This window comes from Onychostoma macrolepis, chromosome 23 (genome assembly GCF_012432095.1).
Source record: "Onychostoma macrolepis isolate SWU-2019 chromosome 23, ASM1243209v1, whole genome shotgun sequence".
NCBI classification, from domain to species: Eukaryota; Metazoa; Chordata; class Actinopteri; order Cypriniformes; family Cyprinidae; genus Onychostoma; species Onychostoma macrolepis.
Genome location: NC_081177.1, coordinates 3,186,907 through 3,209,020, shown reverse-complemented (window position 1 = coordinate 3,209,020; position 22,114 = coordinate 3,186,907). Strand labels below are relative to the sequence as shown.

General features: G+C 34.7%; 1 protein-coding gene and 1 long non-coding RNA gene across 5 annotated transcripts; both read left to right on the top strand.

The window, feature by feature from the left end:
* Positions 1–1,277: 1,277 nt before the first annotated feature.
* Positions 1,278–22,114, top strand: LOC131531792 (AP-1 complex subunit sigma-2). Of its 4 annotated transcripts, none has more exons than XM_058762845.1 (6): positions 1,278–1,437; positions 2,918–3,096; positions 10,873–10,981; positions 11,076–11,213; positions 16,573–16,655; positions 19,340–21,233. In XM_058762845.1, exons 2-5 carry the CDS (start codon positions 2,918–2,920, stop codon positions 16,618–16,620), a joined length of 474 nt encoding a protein of 157 aa, XP_058618828.1. In that variant the 5' UTR covers positions 1,278–1,437; the 3' UTR covers positions 16,621–16,655; positions 19,340–21,233. The 4 variants fall into 4 exon arrangements, with proteins under 4 accessions (XP_058618828.1, XP_058618830.1, XP_058618831.1 ...); XM_058762849.1 differs by lacking the exon at positions 1,278–1,437 and adding an exon at positions 9,366–9,534 and having other exon boundaries at positions 2,968–3,096; XM_058762847.1 differs by lacking the exons at positions 16,573–16,655; positions 19,340–21,233 and adding an exon at positions 21,240–22,114.
* LOC131531794 (uncharacterized) lies at positions 5,699–9,358 on the top strand. Its single transcript, XR_009268787.1, has 3 exons — positions 5,699–5,714; positions 7,354–7,466; positions 8,499–9,358. It is a non-coding gene; the product is annotated as an uncharacterized LOC131531794 (long non-coding RNA).

Sequence of the window (22,114 nt, the reverse complement as noted above, 5' to 3'; positions counted from 1 at the left end):
GTGCAAAGAGTACCACGGGAGGCCGGGTGTTTTATCTTTTCCATTTTTACTTAATTTAATTCTCTTTCTGAGCGTGTATCGTTTTGAATGCCTTTTAGCCTACTGTGTCTTTCCTTAAGAATGAAGAAAAGTTGCTTTTATTAACAGTCTGATACTGACTTTAAAAAAAAAAATTATTTTATTTTTTTAAAATAAGCAGCTTAACCTATTTTAACATTACGAATTTTTCACATGCTGGAAGACCATAAAAAACATGTCAGCTTTGCCCCCACCCCCAAATAACAGGGTAATTTAGATGATTAAAAAATAATAATAAAAACATCTTTTGCGGGACAAATGACCCTCAGAATCCGTTAGAAGTCCATCCCAATTATGTTTGCTAGTATTTTTGTAGTTTAATACCAGGGTAGGCCAAAAATATTATGCATGTAAATTTTCGTTCTTAATATAAAAGTGAAAACTTGTATGCGATGTTAATTATGGCAGCATAGCGGTCACAATCTCTGAGAAGTGTCCATATCGACGTTTGTCACTAGGTGGTGTTGTAACATCAGTAAACTTGATATAAACAGCCTGTGTTTGTTTTAAATCATTATCAAGGATTTTAAGGAAGCGTCTTTGTTTACGCTCAAGTAATTGTCCAACAGATGTTGTAATTAATAAATTGTAAGCATCTGAAACGCACGTGACAACTTGCCCCGACATTTCAGAAAGGGCTTTATTACCAAGAATCGATAGTAAACGCGATAATAAAAGGAAAGAATAAAATATATACAGTTTTATATAAAATCGGCATATTAAGAAGTACCGTTATGTAGTTATTTCCTAACTGTTCAGATTGCTAATTTAGTTTGGAAAACATCAGTTTAATCCACTGCTAGTCTATCATTAATGATGTTGAGCTATTTAATCTGATTTTCAAAAACGTAGCATCCAAAATTATTGTACACGGAGTGCATTTTTTGTTTGTGCATTAATAACATTCACAACTGTTGCCAATAAAAGACTAATTATGTGAATAAGGGGTTGTTTGTCGCAAAGCAATTAGGCCATTATAGACAATGTTTATTACCAGATACAGAAAGAACTAACGCTTTTATATTTGACGCTGTACGTGATCCTCTGATGTGTATTTCCTTTTAAATCGTTTGACAATCACCCTTCCAACAACACTGACGGGGGGTGTGACTCTAGCGGTGACTGGCGCAAGCATCCTCCAATCAGCTGCCTGCGTTCCTGAGTGGGCGGGAATAACGGTCTTCCGTCCACCAATGAAACTCCCCGGGCGAACCCTCCGTCCAATGAGTGAAGATTTCTCAGCTGACGCTGTTTAGCACCTATTGTACACAAGACTGGAGCTGAGACAGACGCGAATCACTGTGAATCCAGAACTCATGTGAATTCATCTCTCATTTACAAACTGACCTCTTCATAAAGGTACGTCGTGTGTTGTTTCATCATTTCTTTTCCGAAAAAGGTTGTAAACGCGTCGCGTGACTAGAAGTGTAAACAGCAGCGTGCATCGGAGATCACATGCTTATTAGTTTAAGCAAATGCGTTAATTAGCCCTATTGCAATCAAATGTGTAAAACGCAAAATCTGCAGTAAGTTTTGTGCATTTGGTCTTTGAATTAATTTATGATGCTAATATTTGTATGATTAAAACCCAGCCCTGTGCAAATGAACTGGCCTTTAAGTTCAACAAATTAATTGTAATCTATATCATTATATTATCCGTACGACATGCATTTTTATAGTATAATAGTGATGATGATAATAATAATAGTAATAATGTATGTATGTAACTAAATATAAAAATGTACCTGTTTGGTTATAATGATAATCTATATATCCGTATGACATGCTTTTTATTATTATTATTATTTTTTACAGTATATTATTATTACAACAACAACAATGATGATGATGATAATTATAACAATCTTATTAATTAAATATATTAAATATTGAATTAAATATCAATAATACAATAATTTGTATTATTCATAAAAAATATTTTGTTCTGTTATATAAACATAAAATGTGAAATACATCTCTCAATATATAATATATATGAGCGAGAGAGAGTTTATCATGATTTTTATATTTTCCATTTTCATTTAATTTGAAAGTTTTAGTAATTTTGATGTGTGTTTGTCATTGTGTTATTTATTTATTTATTTATTTTTGTTTGTTAAATATGCCTATAGGCCTAGTTTTTATTTCTTTTTAGTTATTGTAGTACTTCAACTAAATGAAAACTATTTCAACAATATTTTATAGTAAGACAAGTAAATTTTTATGGTTTTAATTCTGTATGCTATTTTATAAATATTAAATTGTTAGATAAAATAGTAAAATGTAAACAAACATCTTTAAATATGTGCCTTTTTACTTTTTTTGTATTTAAGAATAGATGTCAGATGCATTGATGTGTGTGTATATATAATATTTACATTTCAAGTGAAGATAATTTTTTTTATGGTTTTTATTCCATGTATGGCATTATATAAACATTAAATTGAAAATAGTAAAATGTGAAAATATATATAATTAAATATGTGCCTTTTTACATGTTTTTTTTTTTTTTTTTTTTTTAATTTCACAATAGATATCCCTGATGTATTGAGTTTTTCATGATTTGATGCTATATTAATTTGCATGATTCTGTGCCACTGAATACATTTGATACTGAGTGATTTTATGTACGCACACACACACACACACACACACACACACACACACATATATATATATATATATATATATATATATATATATATATATATATATATATATATATATATATATATATATATATATTTATCATGGGACATTATGTATGGAGTGCATGCGTCAGATCTCCGTTCCTGTTCTTGGTTCATCTCACCTCCATCTCTCTTGCTGTCGTCCTCAGATGCAGTTCATGCTGTTGTTCAGCAGACAGGGGAAGCTCCGTCTGCAGAAATGGTACGTTCCTCTGTCCGATAAGGAGAAGAAGAAGATCACGCGGGAGCTGGTGCAGACCGTTCTGGCCCGCAAACCCAAGATGTGCAGCTTCCTGGAGTGGAGGGACCTGAAAATCGTGTATAAAAGGTCAGTAGATCGGCAGGAGCTCATCGGCAGCTTTAAGGGTTTGCTTTGTTTACTGTCTAACTGATGAAAACACACAACCTTAACCTGTTTTTGAGTGATCGAGTGGCCTGTCGTCTATCCCAGAGCAATGCTCTCAACAGGCACTTCATTTCCACTGAGACAAATGTTGACGTAGTTACTGTTCATCCACCATCTCTTTCTTGATCATATGGATCAAAAATTTGAGACGTTGCACAAAGAAACTTGCAAAATAATAAGAAATCTGGACACCACACAAAAAGTTTAGCAGCGTATGAATATTACTGTAGTTTTTATTAATATTTTGAATTAGTTTTTATTATATATTTCCCATTTATTTAGATTAAGGTTTTAGTAATTTTATTGTGTTATAATCATTTTTATGAGATTTTGTTAAATTTGTCTATGTAATTTTTATACATTTTTTTTTTTTCCTCAGTTTTAGTTATTTTAGAATTTAAACTTAAAGTAAATAAGTTGTTGAAATAAAATAATTGTATTTATTTATGTTAACATTTATTTTATTTATTCTTACTTATTTTAGGAAAACTTATTTTCTCTTAGTTAACTGTAATAACCAGTGAAGAGCATAGTGTGGGACTTAAAAATCCTGTGTTTTCTGAGTTGGGAATGATGTTTGTTTTATTTAATTACTATTTTTTTGGGCCTAGAAAGAGGTTAATGAATTAACATCATGGCTACTGATTTATCCATGCTGTGGAAAACTCTCATTGCTGATTGGCTTTAATTATTAGCTAAAGCTGGGCTTCAGTTGAAGTAGAGCTACTTGTCACTAGATTGCTGTTAGAATGATTTCAGTATGCAAGTCAACATGAAATGGCATTGACGGCCCATTTTACTTCTGTCATTTGACATTTCATAGTAAAATTTGATATGCAGTGAGAAAAACATGTAGGACTTGATTTTATGAATTAAAAAAATAACTTGCAGAGATGAGTTATGAATAAACAGGGTTATTACTGTAAACGAAAATCATTAAAAATCATCGCTTGATTGCTTTAAACAAATAACTAAAGCTAAATAAACTAAACCTTAATAAAAACTAAATAGAACTAGAACAGAATTCCTAAAACATGTATTAAAATTCAAATGAAAACAAAATATAAAAAGTAAAATCAAATTCAAAATATTTAACAAAAACGTTAATAGTATGTTTATGCGACACTGAAAAGGTTTTCTGTTTTTAGCTGAAAACAATGTTTTGGTCGTTCATTTACAACAGTGGCATTTTGTGAGCCTGAAAATACACGCTTTTGAAAACCGATTTCAAAGTGTAAAGTCCAACATAGTGTTCAAAGTGTTTTTTCAAAAAGGTTTAGAAAGAGATGCTGTTATTGTTTCAAATGATTAAAATGTTCACGCACTTGGAGCTAGTTTATAGGCACAAAATGATGGTGGAATTAGGATGGTAATTAGCTGAGGAATCTGATGTTTCCGTCTCTGGACTGCAGTTGATGTGCAGTTTTTCAGGACTGAACAGCATGTGTAGTTTGTCCATTACAAAACGAACAATTCGCTTCGTTGGACTAAACCTACTACATTTGGAAAATAAAACAGCTTAAAGTGTGTGAAATATAATTTTTTCCCTTTAAATGTTAATTAGCTCTTCCGAGCCGCTCTCTGAGGGACTGTTTACTTCATCGTGAAACTTGATAACTAGCTTGTTACATCTTATTTTTATTAGGCCTATTATTATTATTTTTAACTTACTTTTATTATTAAAATAAAATTACTATTAAATTGCCCCGCAGTAATTACCAAATAACTGTCGTGCTGCGAGGATAACACAAGATTAGGCTATATATTTACTCCTCAATTAAAATGTTTTAAAAAAGATATTTTAAAACGGGTCTATTATTCAATAAATTATAGTCCTATGATTCAAATATTAACACTTCAGTCATCAATATAAATCAATGAAATAAAAAGCTTTGATTTCAAGCACCGACTTTCAAAAACAACCTGTTTAACACGAAATATGTTTCTTCTCATTTATTTTTCACTATGAAATATTACAAAACATTATGAGCATAATTTTGAAGTAGATTTTGTGAACCGTTACAGCCCTAGTAGTTTGTGTTTCTGTGTTCTTCTCCTGTGAGTTTGTGATCGTTCACTTGGATGGGAGTGTTGAGATGATGCTGTTTCCATGGCAGCAGAGGAGGGGGTACATACACACTGACCTGAGACCACACACACACACACACACACACACCCAACCTGTTACTGGCACTGCAGTGTTTTATATACATCTTATATACCTGGTATGTTTCCTATAGAAAATGTGAATGTTTGCACATGCAAAACTGACTACTACATGAAAGGGTGCTAAGAATGATTGCCAGAGCATTTCTAAATGGTTGATAAGGTGTTAAGAGTTTTTAATATGCTGATATGCAGTTGCTAGGGTGTTCTGAGTTATTATTTCCAGTAGAGATAGGCTGATTGATCAGTTTTGTCAATTGACCCTTTGCAGGGAGTTTGATTGACAGGCGATCTGACCAATCATAACACAGAATCCGCCATTTTTGTCCGACAAGCAAACCAGACAGGAGAGTGGACTGGAACTTGAAAAAATGGTGTGTATTGACATCTTTCCGTGGCTGAAACAAGACACCTTCTGTTGTTCATTCATGTTTATTTGGTGCTATAACTAGTAAAGAGGAAGAGATGATCGGTTCACGTGCTACAGCGATCTGTCACGATCCATTCAAAGAGCCACAAAATGGTATTTACGCTTTGAATTTCTTTAAAAATGACACAATTTGAAAGCTGGGACTTTTTCGTACCTAAAGTAACCTTCTCTGTTTTGTCTGTCGGGGGCGTTAGATATTTAAAGATGGCTATCTTTAAAAGACTGTTTGGGTTTATGTGAAATAGTAACACTTTAAAATAAGAGTCTTTTGAGGTTATTGACAATGACATACATGAACTCAGATCTACAGTTAATAAATGCTGTAGAAGTATTGTTCATTATTAGATTGTTAATGTACACATTGAACTAACATGAATTATTAAGATGTATTTATATTTAAAAAACACAGTACATTTTCATGGTCCAGTACTGTTTTTTTGTAATGGAGTTTATCTCTATTTCACTTGGAGTGTTATGTTTGTTTTCATTCTGTATTCAGTATTCTGGGTGGTTGCTATGGTGTTGCAGGTCGACACACACACACACACGCAAAACTTTAATACCTTAGTGTTTCGTGATATTATTGTGTGTGTGTGTGTTTGTATTGGATTGTGTGTGTGTCAGCTTCTGAGAACGAGCGGGATGCATCTGAACATTGGCTTAATTGATTTAGCAGTGTATGATGTTGTTATTGTGTTTTCTGGTGCGTCTGAAATGAGCAGCGTGTGCGGTTATGATTCGTATTGAGTATGATGAGTGAATGTAATGTATGCGGCACACGTTTGCTGTGTTTCTGTTGGAGTGTGCTGAAGGGCGTCTGTCCTCACGTTCCCACTCGTCTTTGTTTCGTGAGAGGTCGAGTCGAGATTCTTCTGAACACTACAGGGTCAGAGTGAACGCAGGAATACACAATCACACACCAGCACTTACATCATTGCGCGTCAGCATGTGCACCATTTGCACAATTAAATTATAAAGACTATAGATCAACACAAACCCAAAGGCTGTTTCTCAAGATACCTTATAGCTTTTTTTAGAGTTGAAAAAGAAAAGGTTTGCTTTATGAATCAGTTTTACAGTGGAATCCCTGTGTATATATTCAGATAAACAAACATGCAGTTTTTTTCACTTTTTTCTTTTTAAGTAGTGTGTAATGTTGCTGTTGGTGCATGAACAGTATCTGCAAAGTTGCTGCGCTGAAAGTTCAATGTAAGCGGAGATATCGTCTTTTAAAGATCAGGAAGTTTAATGCCTACAAAAACGACTCATATGGGACTACAACGAGATACTTCCCGGGTTGCATACGTAACAAACCCATAAATTTGCATCAACCCCTCCCTCCGGAACATGCAAAAAAGGGGGCAAGGCCATGTTCTGTGGCTTTGTTGAAGAGGAAGAGTTATAGTGGAGAGTTGTAGTCATGCCGTCGAAACAGTGTTATTTTCACCCAGCTGTCAGGTCTTCTGTGTTCAGGCTTCCTACGGACGCTGTAGTTCGTCAACAATGGTTAGAATTTATGTTTGATTATATTCCTGACAATTACAATCCTAATTTAGCTCTCTGTGCTGCGCATTTTACGGAAGACAGCTTCCAGAATCTACACGAGTTCAATGCCGGATTCACACAGAAACTATTACTAAAACATGGAGCAGGTCCAACTTTAAAACCAGAGGCAGCAGTTGTTGGGCCACAACCTGTAAGTAAGATTTCATAATTTTAAATGTATTTGCATGTATAAATTCAGACGTAATGTTTTAGTTTTATCAAAATAAGAGGGATCATATAAAATGCATGTTATTGTTTATTTAGTACTGCCCAGAATAAGTCATTTCACATAAAAGATGTTTACATATAGTCCACAAGAGAAAATAGTTGAATTTATAAAAATGACCCCATTCAAAAGTTTGCATCCCCTTGATTCTTAACATTGTGTTGTTACCTGAATGATCCACAGCTGTGTTTTTTTGTTTAGTGATAGTTGTTCACGAGTCCCTTGTCTGTCCTGAACAGTTAAACTGGCTGCTGTTCTTCAGAAAAATCCCTTCAGCTCCCACAAATTCTTTGGTTTTCCAGCATTTTTGTGTATTTGAACCCTTTCCAACAATGACTGTATGATTTTGTGATCCATCTTTTTCACACTGAGGACAACTGAGGGACTTGTATGCAACTATTACAGAAAGTTCAAATGCTCAGCGACACTCCAGAAGGAAAAACCATGCATTAAGAACCGGGGGTGAAAACTTTGAATTTTTTTTTTTAATGTAAATACATATTTTTTTTATTTTATTACTTATGCACTCCATTTGCACAATTTATTTTGTCTTGTTGTATTCAGTTCCCCATTTGTGTGTGTGTGTATTTTTTATATATATATATATATATATATAGATAGATAGATAGATAGATAGATTTGCATTTTTTATTTTTTATTTTGTTGGACATTCTCTCCATTTGAATATTGTTTAATTTAATTGTATTTTACTACTTGTACACTCTAGTTGCATATTTTTATTTTCTTGTAAATGACCCATTTTACACTATTTAATATAGGCTGCACACACTTCAGCAGTACAGATGGAGTTCTTTGTTATGCCAGTAAAACACACTAAACTGAAACTGCATCAGAAAGAGAGTCTAGACAGATGAACAGACTGTGGGCTGTAATAATGAACCTGACCTTGTGTCTACATCAGTTCCTCTGGTTCTTCATGCTTTGATTCTGTTCCAGATTGATTCCCTCACAGCTCGCCTCGTTTGACCTCTGACCCCAGCCGCCCGCTCTTAACAGCCATACAGTCTGTCTCTGTCAGCTCTGTCCAAACAGAGCATTAGCATTGCTAAGCAGCAGCAGCAGCAGCGTGTGTTTGGATGGAACGCCTGTCAGTGCTTATTCTGATGCATGTTGTACAGTATTACAAAAGGACATGCTCCATCCTGGCTGGTTCATGCAATTTCTGACAGTCAGTGTGTACAGGTTTATATATTAGTTTGTGTGGAAACAAAGTTGTACTAGATGTACAACATTTATGAGGTTTGTGGTTTCATATTTTTGTTAGAATCAAATCTTAGTCACTTGTCACTTGCTTAACTACTGTTAACTTCATTTGCAAAATATTTTATTTTATTTCTTGTTTGCTCCATTCGCATATTTTTATTTTATTTTTGGCACTCAATTTGCATTCATTCTATTTGCATTTTCATTTTTTATTTTATTTTATTACTTGTACTCCATTTGCATATTTTTATTGTATTTTTTTCACTCCATTGGCTTATTTAATTTACTTTGTCACCCCATTTGCAGATTTTTATTTTTTACAATCATACATTTACTAAATTGTATTTTTTTTTTTTTTTTTTTGTATTTTGTTATTCACTCAGTTTGAGTATTTTTATTACATTTAGGCCTACGCCATTTGCATATTTTTTTATTTTTAGTACTTGTTCATGTCATTTGCATTTTTAAAATGGCTAGTAGCAAATAAACTTGACATAATATGTGCATTTGCAGACATATGCATATTCATATCACAGAATTTTAAAATAGAAGTTGTATTTGCTGTATTCATTCTCATTCCGTCTGTGTCTCACACACAAGCTCAGTGAAAGATGACTGTCCAGAAGACTAAATGAATGACCGTCCCATCTGCTGATCACAGCAGCACATTATCACAGAGAAAAACGCTCGCTCAGCAGCTCCCGCTGGCCAGAGATCCGTCTGAGAGAATGAAGATAAATGAAGTGTCAGCTGGAGTATACAAAGAAGAGTATACATTATTATTATTATTATACACACACACACACACACACACACACTAGACGATTCATTGGAAGATAATCCACAAATTAAGACTTTTGTAAATTTTGTTCATTTGTCCTGCCTTTATAGATGTGTCCACATGATGTGATATCCCACAATCCTCCAGTGTGTGTGGTTTGATGGTTGGCGGAAAGAATAATAATGCTGTTTGATGGAGAGGTTGAAAAGTGTAGACTAATTCACAAATGTCAAATCACGTTTTTAACACGACTTCATTTCTCCTGAAAATAACCATTGTAGTCCTGAAGTATTTGCTTGGATTTATCTAAAGCTCACTTGAATTTGTTCTAGATCATTAGATGTGACATTACGGTTCTTTAGAAGTCGATCTGAGAGCAGTTTCCTCGGGAGCTGCAGAGAAACATGTTGCACTCCGTCAAAAATATCACTCCTGTTATAATCAATAAAGCTGTCTGTTTTTTTTTTATTTTTTTTTATTTTTTTTTTTACTTTCTCCACAGCTTTTTCATTTTGTTTTCATGGTCTGTCTAAAATAGAAATAGTCTCTCTCATAAATAACGTGTACGATGCATTTTTTGTTATACCTTTATACAACAAACATGCCTATTCTCCCAATCATCTATATCTACAAGTCAGACTGAGTTTCTAATGCATGTATGTGCAGTTAAAGGCATTTTAAACCATACAGTTCAATTTGTAAATGTATACAGTTACACATACACATGCTGGTTTTAGTCTAGTGTCTGATCTAATTGTTTTGACAACCTTGACAACAACATATGGTTGGAACAAGTGTAAAACCATTTAGAACATCTTGACAAGCGCATAGTAACACCTTGACAACCATCCAGAATATTACAAGAAACACATACTGTAGCAACACACTCAGAACACCTTGGCAACCAGCCAAAACATTATAACAAAAACATACTGTAGCAACACATAAAAAAAAAACACTCTAAAAAAAACCATTCAGAACACCTTGGAAACTGCATAGCAACACCTTGGTAACCATCCAGAATGTTTTAGCATCCACATACTGTAACAACACACTAAAAACCACTCCGAACACCTTGACCACTCCACTGCATAGCAACACCTTGGAAACCATACAAAATATTATAACAATAATGTATAGTAGCAACACACTAAAAACACTCAAACACCTTGGCAACCACATAGCATCACCTTGGTAACCATCCAGAATATATTAGCAACCTCAGAAATCACTTTGCAACACCTTGGTAACCACTCAGAGCAACTGATTCAAATCAGTTTGAATTAGCGACAGTGCACTAAAACAAATGTTGTGTTTATGTTGTAGATACGCAAGTCTGTATTTCTGCTGTGCCATTGAGGACCAGGATAATGAACTGATCACACTGGAGATCATCCACCGCTACGTCGAGCTGCTCGACAAATACTTCGGCAGCGTAAGTCATGCGGCAGAAAATAAATTGACGTTACTAGTTGCCTCCAAAAACGAAAGCGATTGCAGATAACAGTGATTGATCTTTGCAAACTTAGGTCTGTGAGCTGGATATCATCTTTAACTTCGAGAAGGCGTATTTCATCCTGGACGAGTTCCTGCTGGGAGGCGAGGCTCAGGAGACGTCGAAGAAAAACGTCCTGAAAGCCATCGAGCAGGCAGATCTGCTGCAGGAGGTGAGGCACCTGTGCTTCCTTAAAGAATTTCAGGGACAGAAACACTTTGCTGAGCAAGATAGTTGAAGTTAATTAGTCAGTTGACTTCTTTATATCTAGCTTCTATAGAATAATAACATATCAGGTTTAATGGGTCTCTTGCCCTCTTGAGGACTGAGGTTTATTACCGCCACAGCAAAGCAACAGGGCTGTTAGCATACATCGTGTTTTTGGCCTCTCACTTTGAATTGAATAGTAGAAATCCCTCAGGAGCTGCAGGTTCACAATGACTCATTGGTTATTGGTGCGCGCACACACACACACACAGCTCTTGTGTGTGTGTTACCCAGCCGGCCCGGCGCTTGCAAAACAAAACGTTCCTTTGTTCGTTACAGTGTAGAGGAACTGAGCTTTCAAACACAATCTTTTCATCTTCGCCTTCATGGAGTCTTACAGACACGCAGATCTGCAGGATATCTGTCCTGACGCTGGGATTTCAGATTGAAGCTGAAGTGTGTCTTTTTTTTAAGGTTACAGCGTTTTCTCGTATTCCATTTGAATGTGCAGAGTTGCTATAAATCTAATCTGAAGTCCAAACGACTGCCTAGTAACACTTTTGCAATCACCCAGATCCCTAGTAACCACATAGCAACACCATAGGAACCACTCAGAGCACTCTATCAGTCACCTTAGAATTGCAGAGCAACATTCTGGGAACCGTCCAGAACACTGTAGCAACACAAAAAAATAAGACTCGGGGTACCTTGGCAGCCACATAGCAATGCCCTAGCAACCAGTCTGGCAACCATCCAGAACACCTTGGTAACCACATATCATTGACACAGCAACCACTCTAACCGTTGCCTCAGAAACGCATAGCAACCATCCAGAACACCGTATCAACCGCATAGCAGCACACTAAAAAACATTCTAAACAACCACATGGCAACAATTTGGCAACCGTCCAGTGCATTATAGCAACCACCTACTATTTCAATGCACTAAAAACCTCTCTGATCTCCTTGGTAACCACATAGCAACGCCACAGTAACCATTAAGTGAACTCTAAAAATCACCTCAGAACTGCATAGCATCACCCTAGCAACCATTTGTTATAGCAACAACATACTCAAAACACCTTGGCAATCACAGATCAATCTGGCAACCACTCATAATACTGTAGCAACCGCATAGCAACACTATAGGAACCACCCAGAACATTTTAACAGGCACCTCAGAACCTCATAGCAACACTCTAGCAACCATTCAGAGCATTATAGCGGCCTCTTACTATCGCAACCAGGACTGCCCTCGACTAAGGATTTTTCTGCTCGACTAGTAATTGTTCATTTGAATCATTAGTTGACTAATCGCACGTTTATTAATAAACCATTTAAATCATTGTAATGAGCCTTTAATTGCCTTCATAGCCTAATAAACGCTCAAGCACACGCATAAAGCTTGCCACAGCGCACCGGCAGAAGTAATGATTATGAATGTGTCAGAGAAAAACAGTAAGAAGGCTGCATTAACATTTTAATAATTTGATAAACCCGTGCTTTTTAGTTTTCGGTTCAAGAGATGAAGTCGGCGACTAAATTTTGGTCGACTGACGATTAGTCAACTATTAGGGGGCAGCCCTAGTAGCAACATTCTAAAAAATGCCCAAAACACCTTGACAGTCACCTGGAATTGGAATAGTAACACCTTGGTAACCTTCCAGAATATTAGAACAAATACACAATGTAACAACACACTCAAAACCACTTAAAACACCTTGGTAACTGCATAGCAACACCTTGGCAACCTTCCAGACCATTAGAGCAACCACATACTGTAGCAGCACACTCAAAACACCTTGACAACTGCACAGAAGCACCACATTTACCTCTCAGAACTCCCAACAGTCGCCTTAGAACTGCATAGCAACACCCTGACAACCATTCAGAACACTGTAACAACCACATACTGTAGCAACACACTCAAAAACACCTTGGCATCCACATAGCAACACCTTGGTAACCATTTGGTATATTATAACAAAACGAACTGTAGCAACACACAAAAACACTCAGTGCACCTTGGTAGCCACATAGCAACGGCATGACAGCCAGCCAGGACATTCTAGCAATGCCCTAGCAACCACCCAAAACATCCTGGCAACTGCATAGAAAATGATAGCAAGCAGAATGTCCTAGCAACCAAAATTGCAACTATCCAGGCTGCTTTAGCAACTGCATAGAACATGCTAAAAACTACTCAAGACCTTAGCGACTGCATAGCAACAGCGTGGCAACATAAATTGTGCTTGCAGTTCCTTGCCTCTAAAGGAGAAATGACGCACTTCAGCTTTATTTCAGGTGTGCTGCTGTAGAGACATTTTCACACTGAATTTGATGTCTTTCTTCTCTCTGTTGCTTTCTGTATCCTTCCTTCTTTTGCCCAACTGAATTGTTTTGATTTACAGAATCTAGATTTTCAGATTCGTCTGCTTCCAGGTATGATTTATGGATTATTGACCGTAGTGGTCAGTCTCCCTGTAGCTCTAGTCTTTAATCTGATCCCAGTGCAACGTGACTTTATTCTACATGTCGTTAGCTTCCGATCCGTCCTCTGGACGCCACAGTTAATCTGATCTAAACAGGAAGTTGATGACATGTAGAATTCTTCTCAAATAAAAAGGTTAGAGTTAGTAGTAGTAACTATAGAATAATTGAGTGAATCTCATGAAAACGGGTCAAATTTCAACACAAAACCAAATGAATGAAACAAGAAATAATATTTTACATAAAGGAAATTGTTTGAGGAAAATAATCACATTTTAAAATCTTAATGACCCAAAACATACTTGATTTTTGATCAAACAAAATAAAATATTTTTTTCTCTGTAATCTTCCTACAAAATCAAAAGGAAAAAAAAGTGTTTTATAAAATATATAGTTTAAAATACAAATATTATGTGTAAATAATTAGTTTTTCAACATTTCACCCCAAAACCAAACAAAATATAAGTTTTTTTTTTTTACTCAAACAAAATATAAGTATTTATAATTTTAAGATTTTAATCATTCATTTTTTTAAATTAAGATTTTGTTTTTGCATTATGACATTCATTTCCTCATTTTCTTTGTGTAAAATATGAATTCTTATTTCTTATTTTGATTGAATGTTCTTGACATGTTTTGTGAGATTCACCCATTTAGTTACTAATGAATCCAAGCAGTTTAGTTCCTGTATATTATCATACATTTTCCCAGCATAAGGGTTTTTAGATGAATGAATGATGTGATTGGCTGTTTTTGTAATTCAGGTTGATTTAGGCATTAGTTACAGACTAGAAGAAATAGAAACATTCATTCACCATCGTTAAACCAAAGTTTGTGGAGCTTTGAAAGCAGACCTGAGCTGTGGTTTATCATCTCTGACTGCGATTCTGACAGACTTTGTCCCGAGGGCCAAATTACAGGCAGACAAAGAGAACGAGAGAACAAAGACGTGTTGTGCTGTCCACGCTTTAGCAGCAAGACGTGACCTAAATGTGCCGTTTACCCACAGAGCTCTGCAAAATTATTGAACTAGTTATGCATCTTCATACTGGCATCATGGTTTGAGTAACTGCAGGAATTTATGTACGAGATAAACAAATGTGCATAAATAGCATACAAAACCATTATCAGCTTGAGCCTCAGGGGCTGCCGTAGTCCCGACTGGGGTTTGTCCTTCATCCGCTGATTTGAGGTCAGATTTGTGTTTGATGTTTTTAATATATCTGCTTTGGGTTTTAATGAGCTTCTGCTTAGTTTCAGCAGTTTGTGACTGTATTGTTCATACATTTAGTAAATAAATGAAAATCATCAGTGAAAACAGATATTTTTACTCATTAAACTAGTCAAAAAAGATTTTTAACTACTATTTTTGTACTCTTTATTATTAGTGTTTAATGTGTACAGCATTTTGACCTATGAATTTAAGCTCAAGCCAGCTTTTTTCCCTCTAAAATGTACAAATGTTATGTGTAAATTTATATATGTGACCCTGGACCACAAAACCAGTCATAAGGGTCAATTTTTTGAAATTGAGATTTATACATCATCTGAAAGCTGAATAACTAAGCTTTCTATTGATGTATGGTTTGTTAGGATACGACAATATTTGGCCGTGATGCAATATTTGAATATCTTGAATCTGAGGGTCCAAAAAAATCTAAATATTGAGAAAATCGCCTTTAAAGTTGTCCAAATGAAGCTCTTAGCAATGCATATTACTAATTAAAATTAAAGTTTTGATATTTATGGTAGGAAATTTACAAAAATCTTCATGGAACATGATCTTTACTTAAGATCCTAATGATTTTTGGCATAAAAGAAAAATCTATAATTTTGACCCATACAATGTATTTATGGCTATTGCTACAAATATACCCCAGCGACTTAAGACTGGTTTTGTGGTCCAGGGTCACATAAGAACTGTTGCGTCAAAAATATGACTTATCTCCAAAAGGCGCATGAAGTGGCACTTTTATTTTTGTGGAAATCTAAGTTGCGTAAAACTAAAACTAAAACCATAAAAAAAAAAAAAAAAAAAAAACGCAGAACAAAACAAAAACCTCAAAACAAAACATTGTTACTTTATATATATTAGTTATTATTGCATTTTACATTTTCATATTTTATTTTAGTAAATCAAATTCAATATAGATCTAATTTGATTTATTAAAATAAATGTGAAATGTGACCCGCTTTCATGAGATTCATATGAAAGCGTGTCACATTTGGACACAAAATTAAAAGATGAACCACAAAATAATATTTTAGATACTTGATACTAAAACTTTAAACTTAAATTGAAATTTTATTTACAATTTATCAGTAGTGTGTGGGCCCCACATAAACTGACACTGGTTTAGCAGAAAAGGGTTGAAAGTGCATGAAAATTGTAATGGAAACAATTTTCCATGACCATGGGGCATGTGTGTGTATATCATTTAAATTTGTAATATAATTTTATTTCATCACTTGACATGTTGACATGTTTATTTTCTGCAGTCAGTTGCACAAATGCAGCCATTATGTTGTCTTAACTATTCCAACCAACTAGCAGTTGGGATAAAATTGTCTTTTGTTATGACCAAGAAAAAATGAGATTACGGAGTTGTAATACTTAGTCTAAGCGGTTTATGCAACTGGAGTGTTTTTCTGAAGCACACATTTACCTTCAGTCTGAGATGTAGTGCGGTTTATAGACTTTTTCAGTCACCATAACCACATTCTCATTCAGTTGATCTTAATCCGATTCCAAGAAATTCTGGCCTCCTGTGAAACGGATTTGGGGTCATTTTGTGGAATCGGGCTGTTTGATTGGCTGGTGTTTCTGTCCATAGAGCCAGACTGAAGACTGGGGAGGTTTGGCCAATGAGGAGATCTTATAAGGGAGTGGAGTCCCACCCACCCTGTCAGCCTATTGGTAAATGGTGTGATTTGCTTGAGCTGAATTCTGATTGGGCATGATGAAGCTCTCGCTCGCTCTGATTGGTGCAGACGTGGTGACATGAGGGGGACGTTTAAACTGCTTAACTCTTGACCTTTGACCTGGTCACAAGATTTAGGCTGCATCCCAGTTCACAGACTAAAAGTATGTGGAAGTATATACTTTTGAGTTTGTATTAAGATGGTTCCACTTCCAGCGTACTAAGAAATAAAATCATGTTTTAATACACAAAATTGTTTTTCCAAAGCGAGCAACTCTGTCTCTACATGTTAAAAATTATTTTTCGAAGATATAAATAAAACTAATATTATTAGAGTAAGAAAATAATGTTTTAGACTGTTATTTGCTATATTTACTAGCAATTTTTGAGTGAAAATTGTTTCTACACCACTTCTTTTCGGTGTAGCATTAAAAATAAAATTATTTATTATAATTAAATAATAATTCATAGTTTGCAATAACTAGTTAGTAATCCATTCTGAACTAATCCATATTTATAACTGCAGCTTTTGCTTTAAAAAATAATTGTGAATCATAATTTAGCTTATATGATTAATAAATTGGGGTGAAGTTATCGGTTTACATTTAATTATCAATATTCGGTATTATCAGTAATATCAGTATTATTAATATATAATTTAATGTTTAATATTTGTTGTATTTATTTTTAATTTATTTATTAATTTATTTATTTTTAAGTTTCTTTTGTTCTTTTTGGAATGTTATAAAATTGTTTTTCCAGGTGGATAGTTGACAAAACACTGCCAAATAAATAAGTTAAAAAAATAATAAAATAAAATAAAATCCAGTGTAGAATTAAGAACATTATTTATAACGTTATTATTATTATTAATTAATTAATTACATTATTTATAAGAATTAAATAGTGAGCATGCAATGTAATTTGTCACTGCATATTGTATTATATAAAATAGTACACAGTTTGTACTGCAATGATTAGTGCACTAGTAGTAATCCATTCAGTACTAATCCATATATTTAAAACTGCATATTTTGCTTCATAATAAAATATTTGGAAGTGAATCCTAATCTGGTATACTATGCAAACTGGGTTGCAGCATCAGTCTTAAAGGGCCAGTAATAGTAATTTGTGTCATGCCTTCAGTTATTGGCATGCATCATAATGACACATTCAGCAAATGACTGAACTTGTTCTGTGAATACATGCATGTCATGCAGATGAGTTGCATTAAAAACATGCACCCCGTCTCCACAAACAGATGCTCTTGATGTGTGTGTTGACCTCTGACATGATGCTCGATGGGAACTAACCAGCACGGGATGACAAGTGATGTTTTAACTGCATTTCATGCCTGCAGTGAGCTGCGTTGCTCTGTCAGCGCAGGAGCGGGAGGAACGTGATTATTTGTGTGCGTGTGAGCTGAGGATGAGACATGAGTGCCTTCCTTTTCATTTTGGGGCTTCGGTGCTGCATAAATATCCCACTGCATCAGAATAAATTGCATTATGCGGCGAGGGGTTTGCGTTGTATGATGTGATCTCTCTCTCTCTCTCTCTATCTCGTCTCTATCTCTCTCTTCCTCGCTGTCTGCCTTTTGCTGAGGTTCTTGTTTAAATTTTTGTTGAATTTACACATCATATTCACTTTTTATACAGTTGAGTACATCTCATCTAACCTTTCAAAAGCAAATTATATATTTGATATATATCTTATATATTTATGCAAATGTATGTGTGTGCTGACATGTACAAATACAGTTTTATTTTCAGTAGATTTTAACATACTTGTTATAAATAATATATATATATATATATATATATATATATATATAACTAAATATATAAAAATTTAGTAAAATTAATAGAAATATTATATATAAGCACAAGTATGTAATATAAATTAAATTCAATGAAATTTTAATTATTATATTATATTTCAAATGTATAGCTATATATAATAATTTTATAATTATTTAATTTATATATAAACAGATATTTACATTGTTTATATTTTATAGTTACATATATATATATATATATATAAATAAATTGTTTTAATACAGGATTTCTTTTGCTCTGGAATTACTTTCCCAGGTGGATCGCTCTCGTTAGTTAATAAAAGACTCCAAAAAAATTAATAGTCTTAAATTTTTTTTTTTGTGATATTTTCAAATATTTTTCCCTTTGATTTGCATGTAATATATGACCTCAACATGTCATATATCAACATTTAGTTTTAATAATCCGATTACCGTTCCTTACTTTTGTGCAGTTAAATTTTTTGGGGGGGTGGGATTAATAATAAAGCGATTTCAAGCTTAGGTCTTAAACTTCAAACAGACGCCCCGCAGCCTGAAACGCCTCCCTCTGTTTGCTGAGAGGGTTTTAATTGAAATCCCTCGTTCAGTCTAATGAGAGCTCAACCCGGGAAAGTCACTCTGGAACATTCCTGAAAGAGCAGAAGAAATTCCTCACGGACTCAGAGCTCAAAGCCGGATCATTGGGCTTAATTACAGCGCAGACGAGGTGCTGGAGTTGGTCTGAATCAGTCTTTGATGAGAAACCTGCGGGAGCCGCTGTAGATGCAGCTGTGAGACGGATCTGGAGATGGATCCGTACACTGTTAGCTGCTGGAAAGTGAACTCTTTCCGTTCTGTGTGTTTGTGAATGTCCTGCAGGTGTTTTGAGTCCGAACATGTCGGCCGAGTCCTCTGGACTCTTCCAGAATTAAACCGGTTCAGATCGACGCGCTTCAGGTCTGGGTTTCCTTCCATGTGTAGAATGGTTTTCCTGTTGTTAGTGCAGAAACACCACTAGATGGTCCGTTTAATGTAGCTGTTATGAGTGTTTGTGTGACGGGTTTGTGATTCTGCCCTGTCTCGTGTTTTTGTGTGTCATTGTGGTCCTCCTGCTCTGAGTTTATGGTTATATTGTTGTTCCCCATCCTGTGTGTTAATGTAGAGAGATATGGTTTTGCTTCAGGACCGACACAGTACTAAAATCACCATTAAAAACTCACTTATAAACATCTGAACTTTGTTTATTTGGTCAGAAATATATTAAAAAAAAAGTGAAATATTTTTATGGTTTAAAATAACTATATTCTCTTGTAATATATTGTAAAATGTAATTTATTTCTGTGATTTCAATCTGAATTTTCAGCATCATTACTCCAGTCTTCAGTGTCACATGATCTTCAGAAATCATAATAATATGCTGATTTGCAGCTCAATAGACATTTCTGATTATTAGCAATGCTGAAAACAGTTGTGCTGCACAATATTTTGTGGAACTGATATACATTTTATTTTTCAGGATTCTTTGCTAAATAAAAAGTTCAAAAGAGCAGCATTTATTTTATATAGAAATCTTTTGTAATATTATAAATGTCTTTACTGTCACTTTTGATTTATAATAAAAATAAAATCATACTGACCCCAAACATTTCAACGTTAGTGATCATATTTAGTAAAAATATTTATATATTTGTCATAAATATTAATTGTATAATTTTTAATATGAAATAATTTTCTCTCTATATGTAGTTGTGCTCATTAATATTTGAGGTATTGCATTGAAAATCAATTTAATGCATATTTGATGCATAACATTATTTTCTTTCAAATTGAAGTTTTGAATTGTAGTTTTTATTGCAATCAGAATTTGAGATTAATTACAGTACTTTCACTACAACATACCTCTTGTAATTTATTTTAATCTTATGACAGGCTAATTAAAGCGGTGGTTGATCGCGATTTTACTTTTAATTTAATTAATTCAACTTTAGTGTGTAATGTTGCTGTTTGAGCATAAACAATATCTGTAATGTTACGACACTGACTGTTCAATGGAAACGGAGATGTTGTCTTTTAAAGAAAAGTCTGTTTATGGCTGGTAGGGACTACAATGAGCTTGTTCCCGGGTTGGTGACATCACAAACCCTGCAATTTACATAAACCCCGCCCCCGGGAACATGCAACAAAGGGGGCGGGGCCATGTTGCGTGGCTTTCAACAGGAAGTCAATCAGCCGTTCAAATTACAGTGGCGACATTAGTGTAGACTAAAGGTAAAATACATATGAAAAAAAAACAAGCATGAAGACATGTGACACTGCACCCCATAAACACAATCAAACCTAGAAAAAAAGCAGTCAACCACCCCTTTAAAATACAACAATCCCATTATAGAAAGTCTGACCAACTTGTGTATTAAGTGCATTTACATGTGCAATAAAATGCTATTAATATCACATCCATCAGTATTGATGTAAAATGAAAAATAAACATGCTCATATTTAATAAAATGACTGATGCACCATGAAAACGTGGTAATGCTTAAAAACCTAAGTGTCAGTTAGTCCTAACCCGTTTTTATCAGTAATCGCTGTGAGGTTGTGCATGTAAACGCACGTCACGGCTGCTGTGTGTTGAGTTTATGTGGCCTGTCGATGGTTTGTTGAAGCACTTGTGTTGTTTTGCTCGTCGTCTGTTGTCCTGCACGCGTCTGTCCTTTTGCATCTCACAGTTGTGTGTTTGCCTGCACCATTATCAGTGTGTGTTTGTGTGTTTCTCCTTTAGCCCCGACATGACTACTTTAACGTGCCCGTGTACTGATTGGCTGCATGCTGAGCCCCTCCCCCTGCACGCCTGCTGGCTCCGCCTCTGCCTCCAGCACCGTCCAATCAGAGAGCTGCATCTTGGACCCTGTTTTGCCTGAACACTCATCACATCTTGTTCATGTTTGACTGTGTGTGTGTGTGTGTGTTTAACTGTGCTGTGCTAAATCAATGTTACTCCTGTATCTCGTTCAGGCGACTCTGTCATGTAGCTTCAGGAAATCAAAGCTTATTGGTGGACAGATCTGTTCTTCACTTTGAAGACACTTTTAACAGACATTTCAAATTCACTGAATAATTAATTCAAGTTGTAGATATCCAAGTTATAAAGATAAAAGATAAAATAGACTCTCAGCCTTTGTTTCAGGGCAAAACTCATATCTTCCTTAGGTTTTCCAATTAAAAACTTATTTTACAACAAAATCAGTTGCAAAACACTTACAATTGAGTGTCTGAAAGCAGGTCATTTTATGCAGTTTGATTCTCAAGTAACTTAATCTTGTTTTAAGTGTATTTTAAGATGTTTAAAGAAAATAATTTTGATTGCTGAAGTGTTCAGTATAATGTTATGAATAGCAGCTGTGGTTCAGTTGTTGATGAATGTAGTCATTTTATAAATGATGAGTTTGTTTGTGCACATCATTGCAACTGTAGTTTTAGTTTCTTTCTTGATTTTAGTAGAGACACACACACACACACACACACACACAGATCTACAGCGGCCTCAAAGTATTTAGACACTTAAATCACGTGACGTGTATGAATGTTATTGTATTAGATAAAAAATATTAAAACTTCATTTTTTTAACCCTGTAGTGCTTGACGTGTGAAATAAGT

What these genes read in the sequence shown, in the direction of transcription:
- LOC131531792 (XM_058762845.1), top strand. Translation starts at nt 2,918, where the DNA reads ATGCAGTTCATGCTGTTGTTCAGCAGACAGGGGAAGCTCCGTCTGCAG. An exon ending in CTGAAAATCGTGTATAAAAG is followed by an intron (nt 3,097 to 10,872) that starts GTCAGTAGATCG and finishes TTTATGTTGTAG; the next exon opens with ATACGCAAGTCTGTATTTCT. An exon ending in TCGACAAATACTTCGGCAGC is followed by an intron (nt 10,982 to 11,075) that starts GTAAGTCATGCG and finishes TTGCAAACTTAG; the next exon opens with GTCTGTGAGCTGGATATCAT.